The 23,032-nt window shown below is 44.1% G+C and overlaps 1 protein-coding gene across 2 annotated transcripts in view; it reads left to right on the top strand.

Annotated features, from left to right (window-relative positions):
- Positions 1-21,816, top strand: part of GLT1D1 (glycosyltransferase 1 domain containing 1) — a 33,604-nt gene extending 11,788 nt beyond the window's left edge. For both annotated transcript variants that reach the window (XM_083373283.1, XM_083373282.1), the window contains 7 exons: positions 244-300; positions 4,517-4,612; positions 6,931-6,980; positions 9,513-9,556; positions 12,850-12,970; positions 18,244-18,342; positions 20,432-21,816. In XM_083373283.1, the coding sequence (XP_083229409.1) occupies positions 244-300; positions 4,517-4,612; positions 6,931-6,980; positions 9,513-9,556; positions 12,850-12,970; positions 18,244-18,342; positions 20,432-20,602 (638 nt within the window). In that variant the 3' untranslated portion in view covers positions 20,603-21,816. The remainder of the gene's footprint in view (positions 1-243; positions 301-4,516; positions 4,613-6,930; positions 6,981-9,512; positions 9,557-12,849; positions 12,971-18,243; positions 18,343-20,431) is intronic.
- The last annotated feature ends 1,216 nt before the right edge of the window (positions 21,817-23,032 follow it).

Raw genomic sequence — 23,032 nt, 5'->3', positions numbered from 1 at the left:
TTGGTTTTCATTTTCTTGCTTAAAGGTTTTTACGCACACGTTTGATTTTTTTTCCCCCTTATTCTTTTTTCCTCTTTACTTTCTGTTAGTTTCATTTTTATCTTCTCGTTTAAATGTTTCAATTTTTTTAAAAAAAGCGATATGCAAAAATGAAAACAACCTGCGGAAAACCTTGCCCTGGGTTGCTTTTTTTTGGGGGGTGGGCAGCTGAAGGCAGGACCCCTAATTCGCTTTCATTTCTAGGGATCGTGAGCCTTCCCAGCAGGCAGCATAATTGGACCGAATTTCTGCAGAGGGCAGGTAAAAATGCATACAAGCATGAATTTTGAGCAAAAGCCTTTCTTGAACACAAATGTCTTTCTCTTTGGAGATCTGGGAGGGGAGGGAAGAGGAGGGAAGGGAAGGGAAGAGGGAGAGGAGAGGAAAGGGAAAGGAGAGGAAAGGAGGTAAATGAATGGGGAAAACGTGAATGGGGAAGGGAAGGGAAAGGAGAGGAAAGGAGGTAAATGGATGGGGAAAACGTGAATGGGGAAGGGAAGGGAAAGGAGAGGAAAGGAGGTAAATGGATGGGGAAAACGTGAATGGGGAAGGGAAGGGAAAGGAGAGGAAAGGAAAGAGGTAAATGGATGGGGAAAACGTGAAGGGGGAAGGGAAGGGGGAGGAAAGAGGGAAGGAAAGGAGGCAAATGGATGGGGAAGACAATGGGGAAAGGGAAGGAAAGGAAGATGGGAGGCGGGCGAAGGGAAGAAAGGGAGGAGGGGGGAAGGGAAGGTAGAAGGAGTGGAGGGGAGAGAAGGGAAGGTGGTAAATGGATGGGAAAAGAGAAGGAAAAGAAATAAAGGAGAAAGGAAAAGAAAGGAGCGGGGAAGGAAAGCGAAGGAAAAACGCTCCGGAAACCATCCTGGTACCTCCTAAATACTGTTTATCCCAGTAAGCAGAATTCCTCCTGGGCGGGCGGGGCCCATCCCTTTGCCCTTTTGCTGAAAGAAATCTGGGGGAATGGAACCCAAGCGCAGAATCCTCTTTCTCTGCCAAGCAGGGAAAAGGGATTGTTTCCTGGTAAAGAAAGAATTAAGGTTCTCCCTCCGGAGATTCTGCGAAAGGGGGTGACCGATACAGCGCACGGTCGTCCTGGGAGTCACACACCCGCCGTTGTGCCTTGCGGCTTTGACCTCCGAATCGCGCCTCGAGCTGTCAGTCCGCACAGTCCAAGGACCGGGGAAGCTAGAAAACTTCTCCTTCAAGCTGAGCACCGGTGACAAGTAGATAATTAAACATGTCCATCGGGTGCCCCGCGCATGGGGCACCAGCTCAGCCTTTCCCTCCGCCAATCCTGGCAATTTCCTGGTTTGTCAAACCGGATGTTGGATCCTTTCAGAAGACAGGAATAGCGCTAAAAGCACGGTCTGAAGGATGCTCCAGAATCGGGATTTGCATTTTTGCAGAATGCAAAATGTCGGAAAGGCGGGAAGAGGATCCCAGGCTGGGTTGATTTTTTTTATTTTTTATTTATTTTATTTTAATTCCATTTATATCCCGCCCTTCTCCGAAGACTCAGGGCGGCTTACAAGCTTAGCAGTAGTCTTCATTCTATGTATATGCCTGCTTGTTAGGGCTTTCACACACACACACCCAAGCGGCATTATTACAAAGTCAGCTTAATTGCCCCCAACAATCTGGGTCCTCATTTTACCTACCTCGGGAGGATGGAAGGCTGAGTCAACCTTGAGCCTGGTGGGATGCGAACCTGCACTAATTGCAGGCAGCTGCTGTTACTTAAGGAGGCATTAGCCCACTGCTCCACCAAGGAAGTAACCAAAGGCTCTGTTGCTAGGAGCGTTTGTGAAGGACGAGAAAGGAAAATAAGAAAAGGTCAGCACGCTGCAAAGAATTCCTCATTTTAAAAAAAAAAAAAAAGACATCTTTTTGCCGCCGGGAATACAAGTAACAACTTACCTTTAGAGAAGCCGAAGATTAGCGTAGGTTAAAATTAGAAATGGTTTAAACCTCAGCGGAATATTAAAATTGCATTAAGGGTAATTTTGATTTTTTTGCTATCAAGCAGAATAGCTCCGTGCTTTATGGAGCACTAAGGATATTTTGATTATGAATCTCGGGGTTGTTTTTTTTTTCCCTTCCTTCCCTTTTCACCTTCTGTTTTGTAATTGAGCTATTTGGACCGCTATTTTTTTTCTTTCCTTTTTTTCCCCTTTCACGTTTTCTCTTGCTCGCCTTCTGTCGTCTGGTGCTTTCTGGCTGGCTCTGACTGAAGCTTAATGAGGCGGTTGCAAATTCTACAGAAAAGCAGAGCAAAAAAAAAAAAGCAAAATAAAAATAATAAATCTCCGGATTGGGTTTCTAATTTCCGAAAAGCAATATTGCGAGGCTTGGGACTCTGGGCCCCCCGGTGATATTTAGGAGAAATAAACAGATGGCCTTGGTGGAGCTGGTTTAGGTTACTGATCAAGCCACCGTGTTTTACGCCAGTCTTGAAAAGAGATTGCAGAGATTTTTTTATTTTTATTTTTTTTAAATGAAGTGCGGGAAACGGCGACCGAAACGTTTTTCTTTCTTTTTTTTTTTTTTTGCTTTTTTAAAAGGTCACCTCAGGGAGACCATAAAAATAGAGATGATGGTTGCCAATTCAGTTCTGTTTGGGGGGAAAAAAACCTGAATTATTTGTGGTATCCGTACTGTGGATGGAGACATTAATAAAGCTGCTGGAATCTGCCAGCGATGGGGCCAACCTTGGGATGTTCTACAGTCCTAAAAGTGACAATCACAGTCAGCCCGGCTGTTTACCGTCGTAAATTGTTTTAACGGTCCTAATGCACCATCGACCTGATTTTACAATTTTGTGTGTGTGTGTGTGTGTCGGTCATTTAAGTGAACGCAATGGTCGTAAAGCAAACGCTGCAGCCATAAGTGCAAATCTTGTGGACATTAAGTGTGCACAGCGGTTGTAAGTGCGAACCTACTGATCGGTACAGGAGCGGCTTTGGCGAAAGCTGGAAGTAACCGACGGGTTTGGGCAAAACCGTTGCAAAATTCAGTCATGTGATCGTGGGAAACATCCAAGAGTTGTGAGTGTGGTTGTGTTGCTGAGCACCTGAGGAGTGGTCACGTGACGGGGGGGGAGTAACTGCTGGAACTTCAAATCTGGGTCGTAAACGGTGGTGGGATTCAGCCGGTTCGCACCACTTCGGCGGAACCGGTAGCTAATTTTTTGTTGCCCAAGCCCAGAATGGACATCCGGGAGTGGCATCCATGCAGAGAACCGGTTGTTCACCTATTTGAATCCCACCGCTGCTCATAAATCCTCTTTTTCAGGCAGGTTGTAACTTGCAAATGGTTGCTAAGGGACCTGTTGTAAGTCAAGAACTACCTGTAGAGCAGAAATTCTGGTGAGAAATTAGACTTTGAGGCAGGTTGGGTAGGATAATCTGAGCTGGCCAATCTGCCCTTGTTGATGCCACCATCGTTCTGTAGGAGAGAGGCTAAAAGAAAATTCCGTTGCTGTACTGAGCCATTAAAATCCAATTCTCTTCCCCTCATTCCAGTCTTGAAGAGGCACCAACCTCATTCTAACTTTTTTTTTATATACTTTTGCTTCCTCGGGAAAAGTGGCTAAATTTCTTGGCTCCTCTTGATCTCTCCAAGCTGCCTTGAGTGGTCCTCTGGTTTACTTTCCAAAATGGATCACTTCTCCAGGATATGGATGATAATAAGGGCTACTGCCTTGAACAGGGGCATTGGGAGACCTCCAAGGTCCCTTCCAGCTCTTGGCTTCTAGCCAAATATGGTTTTGAAAAGCAATGGAAAGAGAGAAAGAAAAATAGTATGAAAAAATGAGTTTCAGTAGATTGATTAATAACACTTAGCACTTAGACATATATACCACTTCACAGTGGTTTACAGAGTCAGCCTCTTGTCCCCTAACAATCTGGGTCCTCATTTTACCAACCTCGGAAGGATGGAAGGCTGAGTCAACTTTGAGGCGGTCAGGATTGAACTGCTGGCAGTCGGCAGAATTAGCCTGCAATCCTGCATTCTAACCACTGGGAAGGAAGGAAGGAAGGAAGGAAGGAAGGAAGGAAGGAAGGAAGGAAGGAAGGAAGGAAGGAGCCACAGCAGCAGCAATGGCACTTAACACTTATATGCCGCTTCACTGTGCTTTACAGCCCTCTCTAAACAATTTACAGAGTCAGCCTGTTGCCCCCAACAATCTGGGTCCTCATTTTACCGACCTTGGAAGTATGGAAGGCTGAGTCAACCTTGAGCCGGTCAGGATCGAACTGCCGACAGCCGGCAGTCAGCAGAATTAGCCTGCAGTACTGCATTCTAACCACTGCGCCACCATGGCTCCTAATAAGAGTGAAGGTGTTGTGCTGGAATCAACAACTGCCAAATTACAGATGGTTGGTTTGTTGACTTGGTGGGTCCTTGACCTTCTTAATTTCCCGAGAAGTTCTGATCCTTTGAAACTTAAGAATTTTCCATCCTGCTTTGTCTACAGGGATTGTCCAGGACGACCAGAATCTATACATCTTCCTGCTGATCTGTGGACTAAGGAGAGTTAAAGATCCTCTTTATCTACTGGATGTTTTTTCAGGTCAAAATTTTCCCATCCAACCTCTTACAATACATTTGGCATGGATGACACTCCCCCCCCCAAATGGACATCTTTTTGAATGACTGGGAGGCATAATTTGAGGAGGCAGGGGACTTGGAATGTGATTTATACAGCTGTTGCATCCATCTGACCAGAGTTTGTGTTTTCTAAAAAAATTTGTGGTTCATAAGAACATTTGGGGAGGCGAATTCTAGACTTTGCTTTTTTTATAGCCCCACGTGCTATGAACTGTTATGACCCAGGTGTCCCAAGGGTGGTTTTTCAGGAGGCAACTGGACCAGGGCAGTCCTTGGGGCAGAGAAAAGGTCCAAGACCAGAAGCCGTTCCAAAGGCCCAACAAAGCAAAGCCAAACGCAGTCCACAAGACAAGGGGAGGTCCAAGGCAAAAGGCGAAGAGCCATCTTGCAAACGAGTCAAAGCCGGGAGGAGTGTAAGCCAAAGCAAACAATTATTCCTGGCAAATACCTAACTCCCCATGGCTTCTCCTTAAGTTGATCCCCTCCAGGTGTTCCTTATGAGGAGGGATGGGGCAATCTGTTGTGATTCCGTGCCAGCCAGTGGACCCGGCAGCTGAGTCCGGGGAATCAGAGGAGGAGGGGCCTGGAGAGCCATCAGAGTCAGAGGAAGGCTCTGATGAGTTCCAGGACTTACAATCTGATGCAGAGCCTGGCCCTTCCTCTCATGCCCAGGCTGAGACCCAGCTGTGCTGGGAAGCTGAGTCAGACTCTTGAGGACTCACAGCTGGAAGATATCATAGATGCTCGCAAACGCCGACAGGCAACCAGAGCAGGACAGAGAGAGGCAATGGGGCAACTCCAAGGGCGGAGAAAGCATTGAGAAGCCACGCCTTGGGGCTGCATAATAAAAAAGGGAAGGTGTGGGCGGTGCTGGTTGCTGAAGGCAACCGTTTGCAGAGGACTCAAGTTTCATGGGATCATGTTCTGATTGCCTTGCCTGTGAACAATTTCTCTGTTTGAATCGTGTTTCGTTTGCCTTTGCTTCAGGGACATTTTGCAGGTCTGTAAATAATATTAAAAGGGGTTTGTTTTCCCTGCATTTCCAGCCTGCTTGTTGAAAGACAGGTTGGTCCTTGTGAGTTAACAAGGACTCACGTAGGCTGGGGCAGAAGACAAATCTCCTCCTTACAGCCCTTCTGTGAGCTTGCCTATGCTCTGCTCTCCGTGTCCTTGGATCAGTGGAGGAGGCAGCTGTTCCTCATCAGAGGGGATCGGCTGCCTATCAGCACCACTGCCGGTCAGCAGCCGATCCTCCCCTGTGTCTGTGAAGGCAGGCAGTTCTCCATCTGGTCGACCATCTCCCCCAGCACCTGAGGGCCCTGGGACAGCATCCTCCTCAGCCCCTGGACTCTCCAAACAGGTCAAGGGAAGTGTACCATCCTTGTCAGATGGTCCAAGTTCCAACTCCTCTTCTTCCACTGCACCGGGTTCCGATGGGGCCATAACCCTAAGAGCCTCTCCGAGTCTCTGGTATTGGTGAGATGGGTAGCAAAAGAAACTTAAATCGATCAATTAAAAAAAAATAAATGGAACCACTTTTCTTTGAGGACTGAGAATACAGAGGACTCTTGGTCAGTAAATGATTTTAGATGAGACAGATTGAACATCTGATCATTGGGTGGAAGGAGGTGATTGTGCACCAACAATCATCACTGACCTATCTCTTTAATTGATCACATTCAATTAAAATTAATTTCATTGGTTGAACGGTCCATCTGCTCATCAGACAACTCTGAATTCTCCAGGTTCATCCATTCATTTATTCATTTTAAGCAAATGACTCCGGGCACCAAACATTCCTAAAGCAATTAAAAAGAGTTACAGTAGAGTACAAAATTAAATACAGTATATAGGGCAGCTGAGAAAAAAAACAGTCATTATAGGTGTCAACGTAGCCAGGAAACGAGGCCCTTCATACTTAGATGGTGTAGTAAACAGTTTACTAGTCAAAGGAGGTATAGATCGTAACCAGTTGGTCATGGAGATTTAGTTAAGGAATTACTCGGACTTCAGGTGCTGAGAGAAGCTAAGAGATGCCAACAGCTGGTTGCAATATTCAAAAAGGTTCCTTTTCAGCCACATAATCCTCAACCATTTGGGTCCAAGGTTTCTGTAGGCATCTGCCATATCTTCTCACCTCAGCTGGACTAAAATAACAACTTGAAGCTGCTTCATCCCCGCACCATCAAGGCCCATCTGCCATCAGTTATCATTAGTCAATGTTATCATGCTTTAGATTAAGTTTAGTCTAACCAGAGTTCTCTCCTGTTCAATTGATAGAGTGGTACCAGGAAGACTCCAGGGTACACCTGATCATTGTTGGACCTGCTGTAAGTTCTCTCTAAGGAATTCCATCCCCCATGTTCCTACTTGTCCTCTCCTTCTCTTTCTTTCTACCTTTCCCAGCATTAAGCTTTTTCCAGAGAGCCAAGTCTGTCCGTAAGATTTTTCCCCCCATGTTATTTATTTAGTTAGTTATAGCCACCTTTATTATTTTTACAAAATAAGGCCAAGGTCACAAGGACTAGAATTCCCAGTCTCCTGGTGACTGGCCCCAGTTGGCTTTCATGCCTAAGGTAGGACTAGAACTCCCAGTCTCCTGGTGACTGGCCCCAGTTGGCTTTCATGCCTAAGGTAGGACTAGAACTCCCAGTCTCCTGGTGACTGGCCCCAGTTGGCTTTCATGCCTAAGGTAGGACTAGAACACCCAGTCTCCTGGTGACTGGCCCTAGTTGGCTTTCATGCCTAAGGTAGGACTAGAACTCACAGTCTCCTGGTGACTGGCCCCAGTTGGCTTTCATGCCTAAGGTAGGACTAGAACTCACAGTCTCCTGGTGACTGGCCCCAGTTGGCTTTCATGCCTAAGGTAGGACTAGAACACCCAGTCTCCTGGTGACTGGCCCTAGTTGGCTTTCATGCCTAAGGTAGGACTAGAACTCACAGTCTCCTGGTGACTGGCCCCAGTTGGCTTTCATGCCTAAGGTAGGACTAGAATTCCCAGTCTCCTGATGATTGGCCCTAGTTGGCTTTCATACCTAATGTAGGACTAGAATTCCCAGTCTCCTGGTGACTGGCCCCAGTTGGCTTTCATGCCTAAGGTAGGACTAGAACTCATAGTCTCCTGGTTTCTCGGCTGGCACTTTAACCACTAGACCAGATTGCCTCTCTTAAGATGCCACAAGTAGGATGCGCTTCCTGTTTTATCACCTGGTCACTTTTATTTCCACGTTGAACCTTTTTCTTCCCCGCTTCCAGCTTGGCTACGAAGCGTATTCCCCCCCCCCCCGTTAATTGTATCTTTCCATTCCGGTTCATTGCAAGATTTGAAAGCGAACTGGTGTGGAAGGGAAGATTGTGTAAAAGGTACATCATCCAAATGTGTCTTTTCCCTTTTCCTGGCTTCCGATGCCTCCCTGCTTTAAGTCGAGACTTCAGGCAGTCCAGCTTGTCAATTTTTATTTGCGTCAAGTTTCCTCCCAAATGAGCTGTTGAAACTGCCAGAAGGATTTGCCAGGATGTTAGGCATCCGGAAACAAAAACCCCGCCCGCCCCCCTCAAATCCTCTCTCTTTCTCAGCACCAGTGATTTTTTTTTGTAAAACAAAAAGGTGCCAGAACTCATACATGTCATACAACCCGCCTTGCCTATTCTACAAGGTTCCATCCAAAAATGGTGCCGGAACATGGCTTAGGACCGGGATACTTGCAGGACCATCTGCTGCCGGGAAGGAATTCCCATCGCCCAGTATGCTCACACAGAGAAGGCCTCCTCAGGGTACCGTCGGGTAGACAATGTCGGCTGGCGACCCCCATGGGGAGGGCCTTCTCTGTGGGAGCGCCAGTCCTATGGAACCAGCTCCCCCCGGAGCTTCGGATGGCCCAAGATCTCCAGTCCTTTCACCGTGGCCTCAAAACACTCCTTTTCTTTTTTTATTGAAAAGTTTTTCAATACATTTTATCTTTAACAACCCCTCCCCACCCACCCCCTTCCCAGCCCCACCCAACCCTCCCCCCTCCCCTTCCCCGACTTCCCAGAGCTAAATACAAGGTATAAAAGTAAAAACAATCATAAACAACCATATGCTAACATCAATGAACTATTGAGTCTATCGCACTTTAGCTCTTATAAAGTGACTACAAGCAATTTAAATATCCCATCAATACTTATTCAAATGCTAAGTGAAACTTTTTAGTCCCATATTTATTCTGGATATAATCAATCCATTAAAAAACACTCCTTTTCCACCTGGCTGACCTGGACTGACAGGGATTTTAATTATGTTTTTAATTTTTAACTCTAACTTTTAATTTATTTTAATTTTAATTTATTGTACAGAGGCCTTTAACTTTAATTTTTATCTTAACATTTATTATATGTTACTGTTGTTAGCCGCCCTTCGGGAGATAGGGCGGCATATAAGTCATAATAATAATAATAATAATAATAATAATAATAATAATAATAATAATAATAATAACAACAACAACAACAACAACAACAACAACAACAACAACAACTCCGTTCTGAGAACAGAGAAGAAAAGCCTGCTCAGCACAGTCCTGCTTGTCAGGGGACAGGTCGGCTGGTGGGAAGGAGAGGGAAGTTTTGGAGGAAAACCATGAATAAAAGAGCAAAGTTTTAGTCCTCCAATTAGAGCATCAGACACCGATTACTCTGACAGGAGAATGTTGTTGGCATGGTAGATGTTTGGTTTTGACAGGCTTGGTTTTGGCAGCCTCGCCCTGAGCAAGCAAGTTCTTCTGACTCTTGATTTTATTTTCACCATCTGGAGCGCGTTTTCCTGGCATGCCATCAATTCTGGGTTCCCCTCTTTTTTTTTCCTTTCTCCCCCCCTGCTGTAGGCTGATCCAACCTTTGCAAAAGAAGTCGAGGAGAAGGTGAAGAGGTAGGTTGCTCTAGTATTGATAAGGAGATTATTGGGGGGGGGGGGGGTTTCTCCCTAAGGAAAGCTCGCTTTATTTTCCTGAATTTCCTACACCAACCTTCTCTAATCTACTCTCCTCCAGAGGTTGGGAAGTGCAATGTTGAGGGCCTCAGGAATCTTTATGCTACGATCCTTCCTTCCTTCCTTCCTTCCTTCCTTCCTTCCTTCCTTCCTTCCTTCCTTCCTTCCTTCCTTCCTTCCTTCCTTCTTTCCTTCCTTCCTTTCCTTCCTTTCCTTCCTTCCTTCTACTTTCCTTCCTTCCTTCCCTACCTCCCTCCCTTCTTTCTTTCTTTTTCTTTCTTTCTCTTTCTTTCTTTCTTCCTTCCTTCCTCCCTCCCGCCCTCCCTCCTTCCCTCCTTCCTTCCTTCCCTGCCTCCCTTCCTCTTTTTCTTTCTTTTTTCTTTCTTTCTCTCCCTCCTCCTCCTCTTCTCCCTCTCTCCCTCCTGCACTTCCTCTCTCCCTCTCTTCCCACCCTCCCCTCCCTCTCTTCTTCCTTCCTTCCTTTTCCTCCCTCTTCCTTTCCTTCCCACCCCTCCCTCCCTCTCCTTCCTTCCTTCCTTCCTCTCCCTCCTCTCCTCTCCTTCTCTTCCTCCCTCTCTCCCTCTTGCCCTTCCTTTCTCCCTCTCTTCCCTCCTTCCTTCCCTCCCTCTCTCCTTGCTTCCTCCCTCCTCCCTCTCTCTCCCTCCCTCTCCTTCCTTCCTTCCTTCACCACCAATCACACTGTTCAAAGTGATTCTGGGGGACTTAACGGTGATTTCAGTTCTCCCTGAAATTTGGAGCAAGCCAAGAATACTTTGGCTGCCCAGGTGCTTGGAGTTCGAGGGAGAGGCCTTGTGGTATCTCACGCCCGTTAGATACGATCAACCTTTCCAGCTCTGAAACCCTCGAAACTTTCCAGGCCTGAATAAATGCCTGTGAAGGGGGACATGTCTTCTCCTGCACACGGAGTCACATCCTGGGATCCCATGTCTGCTCGGCTTGCTCATCCTCTAAGGAAATCCCTTTCGATGCCGGGGGAGAACGGAGAGCGTCACAGTTTCAGATTTAGCCCGCTCAAGAATCTCCCATCAATTTGAATTTGAGGTTACGAAGAAGGCAGAATCAGAAATAGCAGCGCTTAAACTCTTACGTAGTTGGGCAGAGAAGAATAATTAAAATTTAATATTCCCTCTTCCTCCAGCTACTGGGAATTGCGTTGCAATGTATCTGGAAAGCTAGGTAAGGCGCCATTCGCAGAAGACCAGTTTACTCTTTAAGTCCCCTTGATTCTTGCTTTCCCCGCGCGCGAGAGAGCTGACCTTGTTGAAATAGGTTGGATCCGCGCTTCAGCTCTTGACATTTGCGGCCCAGCCTCAGGGGAAACAGTCTAAATTCCATGTCACGCTTCACAACATGCCCGCTAGATTCTCTCCAGGAGACAGCTTAAAAAAATGGGTGGATAAATAATTAAAATGAATGAAATCACAGTTGACCTCTTCTAAAGACAAGCATTCAGAAATTAAGAACTGCAGGACTCGGGTTTTTTTTTAAAAAAAGTTGAACAGCTTCGGGAAAGTTAGGTTGGACATTCCAAAAAAACAACAACACCCCATTTAAAAAAAAACATTTACACAAAGCTTAAAATCATGGGAGAATTGGCAATTCTCCCCCGAAACAAGATGCTGATTATTGATGACTGCTGAGCTGGCCTACCTGAACGAATTGCTCCTTGGCAGGGACTTCCTACAGACAGTTATGGAATATCATCAATCAATCTTATGGAATTCCTTTCCTTTTTTAAAAGAGGATAAAACGCAGTGGAAACTAATATAGATGAAGAGAAAGAAAGAAAGAGAGAGAAAGAAAAAGAAAGAAAAAAAGAAAGAAAAGCCAGCCTGACAAAGTCTTTAGTGGATTGATCACCAAGGAAGGAAGGAAGGAAGGAAGGAAGGAAGGAAGGAAGGAAGGAGAAAAAGAAAGAAAGAAAAGCCAGCCTGATAAAGTCTTTAGTGGATTGATCACCAAGGAAGGAAGGAAGGAAGGAAGGAAAGAAAGAAAGAAAGAAAGAAAAAAAGAAAAGCCAGCCTGACAGTGTCTTTAGTGGATTGATCACCAAGGGAGGGAGGGAAGAAAGAAAGAAAGAAAAAAGAAAGAAAGAAAGAAGAAAGAAAGGAAGGAAGGAAGAAAAGAAAGAAAGGAAGAAAGAAAAAGAAAGAAAAGCCAGCCTGATAAAGTCTTTAGTGGATTGATCACCAAGGAAGGAAGGAAGGAAGAAGGAAAGAAAGAAAGAAAAAGAAAGAAAGAAAAAGAGAAAAAGAAAAGCCAGCCTGACAGTGTCTTTAGTGGATTGATCACCAAGGGAGGGAGGGAAGAAAAGAAAGAGAAAGAAAGAAAGAAAGAAAGAAAGAAAGAAAGGCCAGCCTGACAAAGTCTTTAGTGGATTGATCACCAAGGGAAGGAGGGAGGGAGGGAAGGAAGAAAGAAAGAAAGAAAGAAAAGCAAGCAAGAAAGGCCAGCCTGTAAAAGTCTTTAGTGGATTGATCACAGAAGGAAGGAAGGAAAGAGGAAAGAAAGAAAAAAAGAAAAAGAAAGAAAGAAAAAGAAAAGCCAGCCTGACAAAGTCTTCTTTAGTGGATTGATCACCAAGGAAGGAAGGAAGGAAAGAGAAAGAAAGAAAGAAAAGAATGAAAGACCGAACAAGAATTGAATTAATTTCATTTGCTCCCAGAACAAGGCGAGAGCTTTAGAAACTGCACAATCCTCTCTGTTGCCAATGGGAGAGGAGCTGAGAGCAGGGACCACAGGGAACAATCTGATGGAACTTCATCTCTCTTCAGTCCTAGTTATCCTGGCCAATGGGCAGAGGCTGGGAGTTACAGGTAGTCCTCAACTTAAGACCATTCCTTTAACAACCATTTGAAGTCACGACAGGCAGGACTGGTCTTCGCACTTGGGACATGGCAATATTTCCCACGACCACGTGACTAAAATCCGGAAGCTTGGCCACTGGCACGTACATACGACAGTTGCAGCCTCCTGGCGTCCCGTTGACCACCATTTGCAGCCTTCCAGCAAGCCAAGCGAATGGGGGAAAGCCAGATGTGCCTGATTTTCTTGATGCTGTCGGAAAAAAGGGTCGTAAATTGAAGCACGGCTCACTTAATGACCTCCTGCTTAGCAAGGAAACGTCTGGTCCCAATTGTGATAGTAAGGGGAGGACGGCCCCTACCGGCCATCCATTGGGAGAGGATTAACAAGCTGAATTTACTCCCTAGGGCAGCTGGGGTCCACTTATTACCAGCAATCCACCAGGAAGATCTTCACGCGGTTATGAAAAACTCTTTTGCCATTGTTAACAGTTCTGTATCTGAAGGGATGTCAGCTGCAATTTTAGAGGTAATTCCTTCCTTACTACCGGGGGGGGGGAGGGAACTGTGTTGGGCATTCCTCTTGGAAACCTCTGCCCTCTTCTGTTGATGTTCCTCAACTCTTAAAAAGACGTAGAACATAGAATAATAGGGTGGGACGGGACCTTGGAGGTCGTCTAGTCCAAGCAGGAGACCCTATCCCATTTCAGACAAGTGTCTGTCCGGTCTCTTCTTAAAAACCTACAACTTCTAGCGACAAGCAGTTCCACTGAGTAACAATAACTCGAGTTGGAAGGGACCTCAGAGGTCTTCTAGTCCAACCCCCTGCTCAAGGAGGAGACCCTATGCCATTTCAGTAACTGCTCAGTCTCTCCTTAAAAACTTCCAGTGTTGGAGAACCCACAACTTCTGGTGGCAAGTTGTTCCACGGACTGATTGTTCTCACCGCCAGGAAATTCCTCCTTAGTTCCAGGTGGCTTCTCTCCTTGATAACTTTCCATCCGTTGCTTCTTGTCCTGCCCTCAGGGGCTTTGGAGAAGAGGCCAACCTCTTAGAACCCCACAAATATTGGAAGAGTGCTATTATGTAACCCCCTAAGTCTTATCTCTCTTAGACTACCCTGTTCTTTCAAACATTGATTGTTTAGCCTCCAGACAACTTATCACCTTCACTGCTCTTCAAACAGGCCAAGCTTTTTTTTTTTTTTGGTCAAACAGACAAAGCTGTTTGAACTGTTCTATGAAATTGACTAATGATGCTGAGGCATTTGCACACCCCTGTTTGGTCTGTTGACGTGGACCCTCATGGAGATTCAGAATACAAACACACATTCACCCAGAGGAAGGGAGGGGAGAGAGAGAGAGAGAAAGACACAGAGAAAGAGAGAGAGAGAGAGAGAGAAAGAGAAAGAGATCGGGAGAGAGAGAGAGAGAGAAAGAGAAAGATTGGGAGAGAGAAAGAGAGGGAGAGACAGAGAAAGAAAGAGAGAGAAAGACAGAGAGACAGAGAAAGAGAAAGACAGAAAGAGGCAGAGAGAGACAGAAAGAGAGAAAGAAAGACAGAGAAAGAGAGGGAGGGAGGGAGAGAGAAAGAGATCAAGAGAGAGAAAGACACAGAAAGAGAAAGAAAGATCGGGAGAGAGAGAGAAAGAGGGAGAGACAGAGAGAGAGAGAGAGAAAGAGAGAGAGAGAGAGAGAAAGAGAGAGAGAGAGAGACAGAAAGAGAGAAAGAAAGACAGAGAAAGAGAGGGAGGGAGGGAGAGAGAGAAAGATCAGGAGAGAGAGAGAGAAAGACACAGAAAGAGAGAAAGACAAAGATCGTGAGAGAGAGAGAAAGAGAGGGAGAGACACAGAAAAAGAGAGGGAGGGAGGGAGAGAGAGAAAGAGATCAGGAGAAAGAGAGAGACTGCGGAGGGGAAAACATAAAGTCAAAATTCCGCTGTCTAATAAAGCCCCCTTGAATGAAGCCCACCGTGTAGTGTTTAAATCAACCCTATTATTAAAAGTCAGTTCTGATTTAGTCTGGCAATTACAAGCAGGAGAGGCCAATCCACTGCTGATTTATTGGTCTCGTCCTCCCCCAGATTATATGAAACGGCTAAATAGCTCACTCCAGAGTGAACACCTCAAAGCTGGGGTGCCAGGAGAAAAGTTTGTAAAAAGCGAGCAGAAGAAAACGAGTAACAACAACAACAAAAAAAGAGCATAGGTTCCCACTTCCTTTTCGTGATCTTCAAAAAGGTCAGGGAAAAAAAAATCCCTTCGGGTTTCCTACCAGAGAAGCTGGAAATCAAAGTCAGGAAGGCTTGGACAAGGTCAGAAACCCCTTTGAGGCTCAACTCTCTGCTTTAAACAAGACCCCGAGACGTGAAGGTGCAGTTTGGAAAAGGAAATAATTGAGACCACATCGGGCAGCCTCAAGATCCTCCTGTGTAAAATTGCAGCTGAAAACAAAACGAAACGATGGAAGCCGGCTTTGAAATGCAATTCCGTTCCCCCCAAAACTCCTTCTGCTGGTGCTCCAAAGCCTTTCGATTTAGCCCATTCGTTGCTGGATAGCCTGAAGTTGTAAAGTTTGAATTCTAGATGTTGTAGCAGCCCAGGTGGATTTCAGCTAGTTAACGTTTCTGCTTTATGTTTCCTTTCTTGGGAGATCCAGGCACGGTTCTCCGAAAGAAAAAAACAACAACAGAAGAAGAGAGTTGAAAAGGGACCTTGGAGGTCTTCTAGTCCAACCCGTGCTCAAGCAGGAGAACCTATGCCATTCCAGATAAAAGGCTGCCCAGTCTCTTTTTAAAAAACCTCCAGTGTTGGAGCACCCACAACTTCTGGAAGCAAGCCGTTCTACTGGTTAATTGTTCTCGCTATTAAGAAATTCCTCCTTAGTTCTAGGTTGCTTCTCTCCTTGATTAGTATCCATCCGTTTGTTTCTTGTCCTGCCTTCAGGTGCTTTGGAGAATAGCTTGTCCCTCTCTTCTTTGTGGCAGCCCCTCCAATATTGGAAGACTGCTATCATGGTCCTTCTCTTCACTAGACTAGCCATGCCCAGTTCCTGTAACCGTTCTTCATATGTTTTAGTCCCCTAATCATCTTTTGTGCTCTTCTCTGCACTCTTTCTAGAGTCTCTAACATCTTTTTTTTATCATATGGTGAGACTAAGGGGTGACGTGAAGATGAAACAGCCTGCTTCTCTGTGGCTGCAGACCGCAAAATTCGGAAAGGACCAACTCTTCAGCTTCCACGATTTAGGAAAAGACCCACTTTCCCAATTTTTAGATCCTGTCCACCCATCGGAGAAGTGCATTAGCATCACAGCTCATAGAACATCTGTAAATGTCAATTGCCCAAATCGTTAGCAGGGAGGGAGAAATTTCCTTTCTTCTGGAGTTCATCAAGCAGAATTGCTGGAATTTTTTTTTTTAAAAAAAATTGGTCTGCCTTCATTTTTACGTTTAATTTTTGCCCAGTTTCTCTTAGACAATCTGGCCGACTTGGACAATAAAGCAGCCACATCTCCTCAGAAAGACCAAAGAAAGCAACTCGTTGAAGGCGGGGGCTGTTTTAATTAGACCTGGTTCTCCTATCTTAAAATGGCCAACAGGCAGAAATGCCATCTGTCAAATGCCCATTTCATTAACCAAGGCTGCAGTTTGGCCTGGAAGGATGTAAATGGAGCTGCAGCCCAAGGGGGTCTGGATGAGGAAAAATAAATAAGTGCTGCTTTGAACCCTTTTGATTAAAAAGAAGAAGAGGGAAGAAAGAATACAGCATTTTTGTATTTGTCCAACTTCTAGAGAAAGCAGATATCTAAAGCCAGTTGGACAGAAAGTTTGAACAATGAGCTAAGAAGAAAGTAATTCTGATAATAATAATAATTTTTTTTTAAATTCCATTTATATCCCACCCTTCTCCGAAGACTCAGGGTGGCTTACAAGCTTAGCAGTAGCCTTCATTCTATGTATATGCCTGCTTATTAGGGCTTTCATACACCCCCCAAGCGGCATTATTACAAAGTCAGCTTAATTGCCCCCAACAATCTGGGTCCTCATTTTACCTACCTCGGAAGGATGGAAGGCTGAGTCAACCTTGAGCCTGGTGGGACTCGAACCTGCACTAATTGCAGGCAGCTGGGGTTACTTAAGGAGGCATTAGCCCACTGCTCCACCAAGGCTCCAATTCTGATAATAATTCTGATATAATAATAATAATAATAATAATAATAATAATAACAACAACAACAACGGCATCTTAGATTCTTGGGAAGAACCTGGTGTGTAGGAAAGGCACCACCAGCTAAAGAACTGGCAGGCGTGACTTCGCATTGTGGTGAACAGGTGTCAGGACCCAAGAACCAAGAAACACGTAAGAGTTACTTCTGAGCAAGTTTCCTTTATGTTCCTCACCTTCAGACAGAATCTTGCCAGTCTGAAGCAACTATTTCCATCACTAAAGATATGCTCAGAGAACGTCTAGGCAGGAGCCCTCTTAACAAGCTTCCTCCCAACCAAGCGATCCAAAATTTGTTGACTCTTGGTCCGCTACGAGGCAGCCCCTCCCTCCTGGCAATCCAGACTTCATTCCACCACATCAGATAATGTTACGGATAGAAGGTTTGGTCCTTATAATTTGGCCCTGGGGATTAATATTGGGTCCAAGAGGTCAAGGAACAAAGGGGAGAAAAATAACCACAAAAATCAACTGGCTTCCTCTAGTAGTTGGCTTTTGTCAGCTGTCACATTCTAGTGCATCCAAATGGCAGGTATTTTTAATCGCACAGTTACCTTGCTCAGGGAAAGGAGAACTGCCTTAAAAGGCCCAGATATTGAGGGCAGTAATTGCGTACTGCATAATCCATTCAGGTAGGCTTGGTTGGTACAAAGCCAAGCGTTTGCCTCCTGCCTTCGCCATCTGCCACCATTGTTTCTGCTGATGTTGTAGCAGGGTGTGGATGTGCATGTATAAAACAAAAGTTCCACAGATGAGTTAATCTTTTTTGATTAAGGTACCTCTTTTCTAAGGGACGCGGTGGCTCAGTGGGTTAGGACGCTGAGTTTATCAGAAGGTTGGCAGTTTGGCGGGTCGAATCGCGAGTGCCACGTAACAGAGTGAGCGCCTGTTACTCGTCCCAGCTTCTGCCAACCTAGCAGTTTGAAAGCACGTAAAAATGCAAGTAGAAAAATAGGGACCGCTACGGTGGGAAGGTAACAGCGTTCCGTGCGCCTTTGGCGTCTAGTCATGCCGGCCACATGACCACGGAGACGTCCTCGGACAAGCGCTGGCTCTTTGGCTTTGAAACAGAGATGAGCACCGGCCCCTAGAGTTGGAAACGACTAACACGCATGTGCAGGGGAACCTTTACCTTACCTTTACCTTTTACCTCTTTTCTGCAAAAAAGGATCTCTCTCCCAAAAAGGGCTGATAATTTCAGCTCCACTCTCTTATTTTTTTTAATTCCATTTATATCCCGCCCTTTTCCGAAGACTCAGGGCGGCTTACAAGCTTAGCAGTATTATTATAGTCCTTGACTTACAACTAGACTGAATGAAGCGCTGACCTATGACCGTTTTTCACACTTACGACCTACAGCTGCCGCAAGTGATCAAAATTCAAATGTTTGGCAACTGGCTCATATTTATGACATTGGCAGTGTTCCGGAGTCATGTGATCACGTTTTTGCAACCTTCTGACAAGCAAAGTCAATGGGAAAGCCAGATTCACTTAACCGTGTTACTAATTTAACTCACATCAGAGTTACAAGGTCTCAGTTGCAGCAAATGTGAGCCTTTTCTTTTCCGTGTAACAGGCAATGGATTTAAATGTTCCTGTGCTGGCAAGGAATATTCCAGGAAATGCTGCCATAATTGTACATCAAACAACTGGATTGTTATATTCGACCCCTCAGGTAATAATTAAGTTAAAATATGTTGCATCCTATGTAGACCTGTCTGTCTGTCTGCCTGTCTCTATCTATCTATCTATCTATCTATCTATCTATCTATCTATCTATCTATCTATCTATCTATCTTTCTATCGCTAGTTAGCTATCTAATCTATATTTATCTGTCTATAGCTAGCTAGCTAGCTCTATCTATAGCTTAGCTAGCTCATCTATTTCTATCTATAGCTAGTTAGCTATCTCATCTATCCTATCTATCTATCTATCTATCTATCTATCTATCTATCTATCTAGTTAGCTATCATCTATCTATAGCTAGCTAGATAACTCATCTATATCTATAGCTAGCTATCTCATCTATCTATATCATCTATAGCTAGTTAGCTATCTCATCTATCTATCATCTATCTATCTATCTATCTATCTATCTATCTATCTATCATCTATATTTCTATAGCTAGCTTATCTATAGCTAGCTCATCTATAGCTAGCTCATCTATCTATCTATCTATCTATCTATCTATCTATCTATCTATCTATCTATCTATCTATCTATCTATCTATCTCCTGAATGTTGCTAGATAGGAGAATGAAATAATTTCATATTTGGAGCTGTCCATGACTTGTGGTGCTGAAGCCAACTTGGGGGTTAAGCTTTCAGTTGAGACCTAATTCTGCCTCTCCTCCCCCATGGATAGCCTGCAGGATGTGTCACCTCCCAGATAATTTATAGCCCCACTACCATAATGAAAACCTTGATCTTATTTGTGTTAAGCTTGTGAACCGTTTGTGGCACCCGGGTCACAGCTGCAAAAGTGCCTAAGCACTGAGATTTTAAGTCCTCTGTATGTATGCTAACTTGGAGGTTCACCCCATTTCCTAATTAACCAGAGTATGTTATTAAACTCAGAAAGAAGGGTCCAGGAAAAGGGAGAAATTACAGGGGAATTAATCCTGTTGATCCCATAAATTAGATTTCTGTTCCCCATCAATAATCAGGTGCGTGCAATAATGCTATGCTTTTAAAGAATAAAACTGCAGACCCAGATTAAATAAAACCACAAAGTGGAAAATACATTTTCTCCTTAAGCCTATTTTTTTAAGCATGATGAATGCTGTTTAACTATAGTCAGGAAGTTAGATGTTCCATTTTCATTAGTCTTTGATGTAACCAACCCTTTCTCAAAAAACATAATGGGCTTAACATGTTCCTCCCCAGAGTCAGTTGTTTCCTTGCAGTCTTCAGGAATGAATCTTTTTGTTGTGAGTTACAGCAGGTTTTTCTTGAACCAGAACATTATTATTATTATTATGTTTTTAATGATGTTTAAAAAAATGTAATTTTTTTTTTTGCAAATTGTCCTGGGAGTTGTGTTCTTCCTGATCTGTCTTATGATCACAGTTGGTGTTGGGTAAGATGGTGGTGAGATTCAAGAACCGCTGAGGATTTTAGGCAGCGCAAGTATGATCAATGTCCCCTCCTGCCAAGATCCACTATTAACAGCTAAGTATTCTCTTCTAACACACACACACACACACACACACACACACACACACACACACAAAGAGAGAGACAGAGACAGACAGACACTTTATTCTCTTTGCTTCTTTTCCTCCATTCTTTCATCAGTCAGAAGAAATGGAAGCAGTAACACCACCAATGCAACCAACTTGGTTACATCATGAATGCTAGAAGGGAGTGGGGTTTACGGATTAGAAGAGGCGGAGGACAAGGGGAGGGAGAGGAAGAGGACTGTGAGGTCCTTGGTGCTTTCTGATCTTGGTGGTTTTCTTGCCAACATTTCATTACCCAACTAGGGAACATTACTCGTGATGTTACCTGGTGACGTTACCCAGTTGGATCATTCAAGAAAAGCACTAAGCTCAGAGAATATCAAGGATCCTACACGCTTAACTGTTATTTTGGGTTTTGGAAAACCTTGTCGGGAAATCGTCTGGTAGAATATGAGTCTGGCATCTGCTTCCTAACCTGGTGTACCTTGAAAGCAAGGCAGAAAGCTTTCTTAGGATCTTTTGAGAAGCACCACCACAGAACACTACTAATAATGGCCCACTGCATGCTCTTCCTTTCCAGGAATTTGTCCAACTGGCCAAAACTTTGATTAAGGACCCACTTTTGCACAGAGAGATTATAAGAAAGGCACATGAATATGTCCTGAAGCATCATTCATGGGAGAAAGAAAGAAAGGTCTATCAGAACCTTGTTTTGAGGCTTCATGAAGGTTCTTGTATCAAACAACCATGAGTTACCAACCGCCATGGTCAACCAGGTTTTCGTCATCTTAATCATCGGATTCGTCTTCATTAAAGTTATTACTGTTGTGATTTTGTAGATTTTGTTCTCCTTGAGAGTCAAAAGGCCTGTAGTAGACTTTTACAGCCTGGCAGCCTCCAGAAGCATGGGACCTCTGTTCCCATAATCCCCTACCAGTCATTACCAAAGGACTATGGGAACTGACCTCAAACACATTATAGAACTCCAAGTTGAGAAAAAATCCTAAAGATACAATCAATCCAATGTTTATTGTTGAGTGGAAACACTTTATAGATTTTTTACATGAAGCATCAGAAATTGAACTTATGATTTATGGCTTGGATGATTAGAAAGAATAGATTATAGGAAAAAATAGTTATGGTGTAGCCTGCAGAGCAAGGGGTAAATTTATAATTTTTCTTATAAATGATGTAGTAAAGAAAATCAGAAGTTATTTCTATATATTTTCTTTCACTCTTTGCGTTTTAGTTCTTTGATATTTCTTTAATCTTTCTTTTCCTTTCTTTCTCTTAATCTAAAAATTCTTAATAAAATTGTGTGCATCAAAACCGTATGCATACTTAATGAGTGGAATATAATTGCTAGTTTAGAAGTAGATATAATGTGAAATTTTTGAAATGTTTTTCAATTTTTCGATTTCTTCGTTTTTTGTATATTGTAAATGTTTTTTTTTGTCTTTGTTGGTGTATGGTGTGTTTTTAACACGAAATGTAAATAAAGATTCATTTATTTAAAAAAAACCGTATGCATATAGTGCATTAAACAAAATAATCTGTCTGAATGATAGTGGATAGTTGAGGTTACAGTAACAAATAGTGAATATCTGCATTGTTTGGGGGTAATTTCACCAGCATCTGTATATAGATATCTGTTGTGATTCAGGGTCAGCCTGTGGGTTCGGCAGTTGGGTCGGACGACTCAGAGGAGGAAGAGGGGGGTGTTGAAGAGCTTGCTGAGGGGGTTGAAGATCTTGCTGATGAGAGCCCTCAGCCAGGCCCCTCCCTCCTGGTCACGACGCAGACCCAGCTGTGTGAGCCTGACAGCGTGGATGAAGATGACCCACAGCTGGCCCTGTTCAAGGACGCCCGACGCAGGAGGCAGTCAATCAGGAGTAAACAGAGGAAGGCAATGGGGCACCTCGGAAGGAGGCAGAGAGAAGCCACGCCCTAAACTGTTTAAAAGGGGAATGCGTGGGAGGGCTGGTTTGCTGAAGGCAACCGCTTGAAAAACTCCTGATTCATAGCTCCTGTTTCATGGTTGGTGTCTTGTTTTGCTGTTTTATCTTAATAAATTTGGCAGGCTTAATTCCAGCCTCTTGCTGTTTGTAAAGGGGTTGTCCCTGCCTTTTCTGCAGGGCCGGTAGCAGGCTGGTACAGAACAATATCCAGATACTCAATTATGGAAATCTAGAGCATTCTATGAACCCCTATCTAGAAAAAGTGAATTAAGCATCAACCCCCAACAAAATTATTCCACTCTTTGCTGCGATGGATTTACAGCTCATTAATTTCACACATCTCCAGAAGAGCAGAACTCAAATTTAAACCTAGTCAGCCTGTTTTAAATCTGCAGCTGTTTCCAGATGGAAAGAAAGAGAAAAATTACAACTTTAAAGGGGTTTGTTTTTTTTTTGCTTGTCTCAGTACAAAGAAGGGGGATGAAAAAAAAATTTAATTTCCTCTTCTTGTCAGCTGCAGTTGCAGCGGTAGTTTTACACACACATGTGCCCGCACACGCAAGCCCCATTCCCTGCGGTGGGTAATAAATGAATTGGGCTCTATTGGCCCAAAATAACCAATAAAAAAAGAGGTTTCCGTCTTGAAAGCAAAACTAGATAAAGGCTACGTATTAGAGACAGTCTTTTGATGATCTCCTGCTGGTAACACACTGAGAACGCGGGCCGAGGAGGGGCAGGGGAGGCGAAGACAACTCAACACATCTGTTGAGCGGAGATCATCTTTAGCCCGACTGATTTTATTTATTTATACATTTCTGGGGAACAGTAGATAGCTCAAAAAGCAACCAGCTTTCTGGAAATTCATTTGTATTGGGTTGCGTAGAGCGATTTCTTTGGTGTATTATTCCCAAATACTAAAACCCCTTAATCATTACCGCTGTTCGATACGCGTTCATAAGATTCGTCTCTCACCCCCCGCCATCCCAAAAAAGCAATTAAAGGAAGACCTTTCGGCCCATAAATCTTAGCAGAAGCGTGATTCATTTTTCATTCACGGTAATGCTGGCGGGTGTGTGTGTGTGTTGTGTTGTTTGTTTTTACACTTACAAGCAAAACCTTTCTGTTGTTTTTTATGTTGCTTCAATAAACCCCAGTGATCTTGGCCTTGTGTGTTGAAATATTCGTTATAGAATAGGCTAACGAAAAGAAGGATTAGGGGTGAC

Source organism: Vipera ursinii (assembly GCF_947247035.1).
Source record: "Vipera ursinii genome assembly, chromosome: 14".
Taxonomy (NCBI): Eukaryota; Metazoa; Chordata; class Lepidosauria; order Squamata; family Viperidae; genus Vipera; species Vipera ursinii.
This window is presented reverse-complemented; position numbering and strand designations above follow the sequence as displayed.